At 34.9% G+C, this 7,500-nt stretch overlaps 1 protein-coding gene across 1 annotated transcript in view; it reads left to right on the top strand.

The window, feature by feature from the left end:
* The window catches only part of sdk1b (sidekick cell adhesion molecule 1b), a 405,910-nt gene that overhangs the window by 271,308 nt on the left and 127,102 nt on the right, over positions 1 to 7,500 (top strand). The window contains exon 18 of the mRNA XM_056461991.1: positions 4,338 to 4,478. Coding sequence (XP_056317966.1) covers positions 4,338 to 4,478 — 141 coding nt within the window. The remainder of the gene's footprint in view (positions 1 to 4,337; positions 4,479 to 7,500) is intronic.

Raw genomic sequence — 7,500 nt, forward strand, 5'->3', positions numbered from 1 at the left:
GTTTTACAGCCAACTGTGTGTTAGTTTAAAGTTCCGAGCGTGTACACTGACACTAATAACCACGCACACTGAATTAACTTTGACTGAGGCCCTGGATGACCCGCTTAGAGCCGCGACATGGAACACCAGATAGGGACATTCACATGTTATTTAAAATGAAACTATTCAGATGGAGCTCTGTGGCGCGGCAGAAACATGAAGTGTCCAGAATCCTGGCTGGGCGCCGCAGACAGCCGCCGACTTGAAGCTCCGTTGTGTGTAACCTGATAGAAACTTATGTTTAGAATTCTAAAATGCATGGCTCTGCGCGTCGCCGAGCGGCGCTTCTGATGTGCGACCTGCAGGCAAGTTCATTATTTTATTTCCAATAAAGCGACACTCACATGAGGCAAAGGCGCTCGCACTTTCAGCTGCACCTAGTTAAGATCCCACTCACAGGGAGCTTCTGTGACCTCGAGAAATGCAAACGGCTGAAGTTTAAGATAGACGCAATGAAAAGTACTAGTTTGCAAACCTACCTACAAACAAACTAAGTTACAAACAATAATTCCGATTGCAGCGATCATGTGATGAATGCTGAGCCCAATGAGGCTTGCATCTAAAAATAGGGCAACGGTGTTCCTTTAGTAGTGACACCGCTTTGACTCAAACGCTGAAAATGGCAGACGTGAAACGAGGATTAGGTGATGCGTGCCTGTCAATCAATATTGGTGGGCGGGGGGACTGCAATCTTACGTCAAGTTGCAGTCAATCTAAAAACCGCTCCAATTGGTCCACCGTTTTTATGTTGTTAAATTGAAAAAAAGGACTGTGTGTGTTTATATCACACCAATATGAAGGTCTATACACTCTACTTACACACATGTCTGTCCAAACACCATAGGTGCCCTTTAAATCATTGTACAGTAATATTCACTTTTATCCCTGGTGCCTAAAAATGTGATTTAGAAAACTGTCTAAGTTTCATTGCCTAAAAACTCAAGTTTTTATCTCCTATAAGCAGCAGGAATAATTACGTTTTGAAAGCTGAAGCAAAAGTATGTGATTTTAAAACTTCCAGCCTCACAAAGCATCTTTCAAACAGAATGTTTCATTTAAAGTGCTTAGTTAAAACAAGAGAAAAGGGCAGAAGTGCAAAGATGAAGACGAACAGAAACACAAAAAATCAAATATTGATGGAGAAGGGCACTTATTAAAATTTGAGCACCTATCTGCTTTGGCCTCGTTTCCAATTAACGTCAGGCTCATCATCAGTTATATGAAAAATTCAAATCTCTTTCTTTTATTCTTCTTGTTCATTTTTGTCAAAGTACCATCAAAGGAAGAGTAAAATAACTTGCAGTATGAACATTTTATTCCATTCAGGGGGGTTTCAAAGCTAAAAGTAAATTCATATTTGGCACATCACAAACAAAGTCAACGTCCAATCAACTTTTCTAATAATTTGTGTTCAAATGAACACTCAATGAAATGAACACTCATTTTGTTTGTGCTTAATTAATCAACAACCGCTAATGCCATTCACAGTAATGACAAAAACAATATAATAGAAATGCCCTCAATACCCAACCCAGCCAAAGAAACAAACGATAGACTAAAAGAATCGCTCCTAAGCCTTTTAAATTGGTTTAGGATGATTATTGTTTATTTGACAAAACATCAATCAGACTTAGCAACTTTCCTACGAGATTGCTTGCTTTAGGCACTTTAGGCCTTGCTCACTTAATCAAGCTAATAACCTTTAAACCGCAGATTAGAGCGAAGGATTGTTTATCGCCTGCTCTGGGGATCTACAGTCTCCAGAATCCTGCAGACAGACGTTGAGAACTAAAGCCCAAGGTATTGATCAACTTGAGAAATTAAAGGGTTCACTGATTTACACTAATGGGGTCAAGCTGAAACAGATCTTTCTGGTATTGTAGCATCTAACTGCTTATTTATAGATCATTTTTGGCATTATTTAGATATGATACGTGCTAAAGTTTAATTGAAGTAATTTGCTCTGATTTAGTTTAGGAGAAAGTATAGTCAGATTTAAGAATTTAACAGTCTGTCAGCGAAAAATGCCACAATGGTTTACTGTTCCAAAAGTTGGAAGTTAAGTTTTCGCATCAACATTCAGGGCTTTTTTCAGGCTTTATTAAATATATTTCTCTGACAGAATAGCATAAAAAAGCATTTTTGATAATACACTGTTAACAATTTTTGTTAATTACACAGTATTTAACTGTAATATGAACTATTTTACTATATATCAGTTTTGCAGTATGTTACTGTATTTTAAAGCTGCATTGTGAACATTTCTGTATATTTTACAGTAAATATAGATATAATGCAATTCTTTAAATACATATGCAGCAAGATAAATGGTGCTGTATGTCATGAAAATACAGTATATTAGCTGTAATTAAATTACAGTAACTTACTGGTGAACTGCTGCCAGCAGGGTGCGAATTGTACATTGACTATCGGGGGGTCAGCTATTTTAGTTTGTGTAATAAACATTCACGCTTCAGTGAAGCAAATTCATATATTTAATTCACCTACATCTTATTAATCAATCAAACTTATTTAGGTTTTCAATGTTTTAAGGGATAATGAGCTGATCTGGCATATACTGTCACCTCTGGTTATTTCAAAAGACACAGGGCTCTTACACACTTCCTTTTCAAACTGTTCCAGCACTTTACAACTGTAGTAAGTTACATATTTGCATACACGTACTACTTTATCAAATTATTTAAGATGTTATTCGTTATAATGTTCTAACGTTATAGTATAGCTTAGCTTATAGTATCCTAGTAAGGAAATTTTTAGCCCATTATCAACACTGTAATGCTGCAAAACTTCACATTTTAGATATCATAACTCACCTTAAATTTATAGTTATTTTTAATATCTGATTTTTTTTCCAATGCTGAATATAAAGACATATCTTTTTTAATTACAGGCTACACTAAATTAAAACCAAAATCTTCAGTGGAGATTTCTTGTTAAACTTATTTGTTAGGTGCCTCAGTGGTAACCCATTTAAATCTTGGATTTAAGTATAACAACATTAGAGAATGTGAATATTGATTTCCTATTTAGTCAAATTAAGTATAATCTTGTTTACAGTATCGGTATCACAATTGGTAAAATCGTAATAAAAACTATGAAATCAATCAATCAACTTTAATTATAGAGCATTTTACTACAACCAGGGGACGGCCCAAAGTGCTTTACAGCATTAAAACAAAATTACACATTAAAACACATAAGATGGTAAGAGCACAATCTAAACAAGAATGTCAATAAAACAGCATTTTGCACTACTGAATATCAAAAGCAATTCTAAATAAATAGGTGTTAAGTTTTGCTTTAACCAGTGGCATGTTTGTGATAATGCCACTGCAAAAGAACGATCACCCTATTGTTTATACCTGGACAAGGAGACCTCCAGCAACAACTGATCTGCCGATCGTAGGGCCCTGTTAGGTTTATGAACCTTTAAAATCTCAAATAATTATGAAGGCACAAGACCATTAACTGCATCAAAAACAAACAACAGTAGTTTAAAATCAATTCTGAAATTAACAGGGAGTCAACAAAGTTCTATAGGTGGGGGGGGGGGGACCTCCAGCAACAACTGACCTGCTGATCATAGGGCCCTGTTAGATTTATGAACCTTTTAAATCTCACATAAGTATGAAGGCACACGACAATTAACTGCATTAAAAACAAACAACAGTAGTTTAAAATCAATTCTGAATTGAACAGGGAGCCAATGAAGAGAATAAAGGACAGGCATGATGTGCTGCACCAGTTGTAATTGATGAAGTTAGGTTTCGTATTTATCGAAACTATTGTATCAGTGCTAGGGTGTTCTGGGTGGTTGCTTTGTGGTTTTGAGGAAAATATTCTGAATGGCTTCCTTGGTGTAGAAATGTTGTTGCAATGTAAAAGTCTGTCATCTTTTTATTAATTAGATGTGTCCTTGCAGAATACAATTATTGATTTCTTAAAAAAAAAACACATACGCATAACCATTAAACTGATTCAAGGTGATTCTTCTCAGTTTAGTCTTGTACTGTATTTTTTTTCTGGTGTTGTATTCGACTTTTTTAAAGAACTGTGTCAAGTTCAGGTTATTCCAGTGAGCCCTGTTTACCACAGCATGGGTCAGTTCTCACTTACTGTACTATTAAAGACCTTTTGGGCAAGCCAGAAAGATCAATTTCAATCTCTCCAGGACTTTAGGATAAGCTCTGAAGGAAACTTTTAGTAACCATCGATGCTTCTGGGTGAAATGCCTAGATAAGGCTCCGGGGTGTGAACATTTCTCTTTTATCTCTCAGGCTGATGCTGCGAGAGGAACCGCCCAGCGCGCCTCCAAAAAACATTGTGGCCAGCGGCCGTACCAACCAGAGCATTATGGTCCAGTGGCAGCCTCCGCCAGAACCGCAGCTTAATGGAGTCCTGAGGGGATACGTGCTCAGGTATGGCTTCAGGATTGGAGTATTTGAGAGCATCCATTCATATTGATTCACACTGATTCCAACCATTGTGAACAATCACCAAATTAAAGCATGTCATTTAACAGATGTTCCAGGACAAGCAAGACACGTGGATTAAATAAACACAAACACCGCCATCAAGGGTTAGACAGTAGCTGCATTTCCATCCACCTATTTTTATGTGCATTTTGGAGATGCGCATAAAAACCCGGTTGATGGAAACAGCAAGATGCGCATACATTTTGAAAATGCACATAAAAAACACATGCGCATAATTGAGTAGGATAAACATTTTATTCGATAAGAAAAGATGCGCATAAACTGCGATGGAAACACTTTTACAGAACAAATTCCAGTGTGTGCATTAAAAAGTCTTGTGATTATGTTATGGGAGATCATGTGATGATAAAAATGTGTGTGAATGGACAAACTAGCAGGCTGAGCACACTGTAAAACATCTGAAATGTTGTTTTGGTCATTCTAAAACGCCTTAACCATTTCAGTATAAGTAATGACCTCCAGAATCTGTGTTCCACGTCTCACGCCTTCATACGGCACAACGCGTTCATTGTGTGTCAGGATTGCTTTCTGAGGCGCAAGCCACTTATTAGATGAAGAAAAGATTGACGCAGCTTCTCCTACTGCAGAAAATTCCGTTTTTACTGTTGATATTTGTCGCCAGATAATCAGGAAATGAGGATTTTGTTTGCTTTGACTCGTTGGATTGAAACGCTGCTTTATTCGCACGTCTTTTATGCTATAATCCAGTTTTGCACATAAAGTTAATTTACATTATTGGATGGAAACATAGCTAATGATCAAATTAAGACACTACAGTGTGTCTTTTGTTATTGGTTGGTGTTTGCCGGTGAGGAGTGAATTAGAATTACTGGTAGAAGTGTGTGCACACTTTTTATGCACTATATTGAATTATAATCAGGGTTCCCATGCTTCTTCAAAGTACTTGAATTATTATGGATTCAAGGCCTGGAAAGTACTTCAAGACAAGCTTAGGTCCTTAAAAGTGCTTGAATTCAATTTAGAATAATATCTGTATATGGTTTTATTTCAACAATTGTACTTAATTGTCAAAAAACCAAACCAAAAAAATTAAAAATTTTAAGATAAAAAAATAAATAAAAATTTAAATCACGACAATAACACTGACAAATAATGCACATTTTATCAATATTTTAGAAACCTCATTTACATATCACCAATATTGAATTCAAGTAATTTTATTAAAGTTCTTTGATAACTTTTTAAAATGCTCAACATTTGTAAAAATTACTTATTTTTTTACGTATAAATATTAATTCTAAGTGAAATGTTAAGTACAGTAAGGAATTACAGAGATACTTAAAACTATGATTTAAAAAGATGATTTAAAATGAATGCTGCTTTAAAAAGTCATTGAAAGTTCTTGAATCTGCTTTTCATGAAAGCATGGGAACCCTATAATGCAGTAAAATGCTTCTAAATTTTTTATTTTTTTTTGGCTGTAATTAAATGTGTTGACAAATTTTCAGTTATTCTGAAAAAATAAACCTTCACTAAACCACTAAAGTAAAACATTTAAAGTCAATTTTAATCCTCAAATTTATTTAGCATGAAGAAACAACCTCATCTTCATCACAAACTCTGTGCAGTGTGCAGTATTTCTTCAATTTTTAATCAGTTGGCACAAGTCGTTTTTGATTAAAGTGAAGGGTATATTTTCTAATACTAAAAGTAGCATGCATAAGTGTAAAAAGTTATAAAAGATAAATCAGCAGATCGTTATTTTGTGTGTGTGTGTGTGTGTATGTGTGTATTTGGAAGGTGAATGTGTGTTGTAGTGTGTATTTGGGAGGTGAATGTGTGTTGTAGTGTGCATGTGTGTGCCTGTAGTTTTTGTGGTGTAAAAATGGTTTTATACTGTAGCTGGTGGGTCAAAATTGACCAGAAGGACAATAATAGTACCCTAAATGTGTATGAAAATACAAAATTACTAATTTTTTGCGGTCATTTTAGGATACCAAAAGTCACCAAATTTCAAGATGAAAAAACATTAAGGATTTTTTTCTGCTGTTAAAATGTTGCCTAGGTCATTTTTGACCCATAAGTCGACAGGAGGATTAAAAGGTCAGTGAACTGCCTTATTTATTTTGTACTTATCTGAGGTCATCTTAGGTAATTTTGACAATTTTTAAATAAAAAAATGGCATCATTAAAAGTAAAAGGCTTCTAATGTCAGAATTTTCTTCCATGTTTTGACCCCCTCATAAGAACACACTGCTTGAATAACCATTCGGGGTTTGTCAGAAGTACATACTATGTTTCGCCAACACTTTTGCAACACTTCTTCAAAGCTTTCAATAGTCATATTTGTATTTTTTAAATCTTAACCAGCAAGACAATCAAGCTAATAACTTAATACATTTTCAAGCATAGTAAACTATGTCTGTAATTCATAGTTAATGGTAGTTAACATACACAACACATACTTAATCTTACTGAAATTTTATTTAAAATAATACATATTTTCTTAACCATTTGGGGTTAGTCAGGAGTTAAAACCCACTGCTATGTTTCATTACCATTTTGCAACACTTTTTCAACATTTTCATCACTTTCCTTCTAAGTTTAAATCTTAAAAGGATAGCTGTGTAAGCATCCAATGTAAACTTCTCCACGTGTGTTTGAAAGCCTACATCAGTTAAAAACAAAATGTAAAAAAAGATTTTAAAGAAGATACCTTTGTTTAAATGTTCCTTAAATTGACTAAACACTCTGTATCGTGCCTTTTTGAAACCCCCAAACCACAATGGTGCAAATTAATTTCCAAAATTCATATAAAGAAATTGACGGACATCTTAAATCTGCATAAATACACTATTAATTTATAATCAACCGACAATTAACATTTAGAAATCAACACCTAAAATCAGAATTTCTTTAGAATTATTTGGCCCTTTCATACTCAGCCTAATAAGGCGCAAGACATGTTTGGCACGATTTGTTG

This window comes from Danio aesculapii, chromosome 1 (assembly GCF_903798145.1).
Source record: "Danio aesculapii chromosome 1, fDanAes4.1, whole genome shotgun sequence".
NCBI classification, from domain to species: Eukaryota; Metazoa; Chordata; class Actinopteri; order Cypriniformes; family Danionidae; genus Danio; species Danio aesculapii.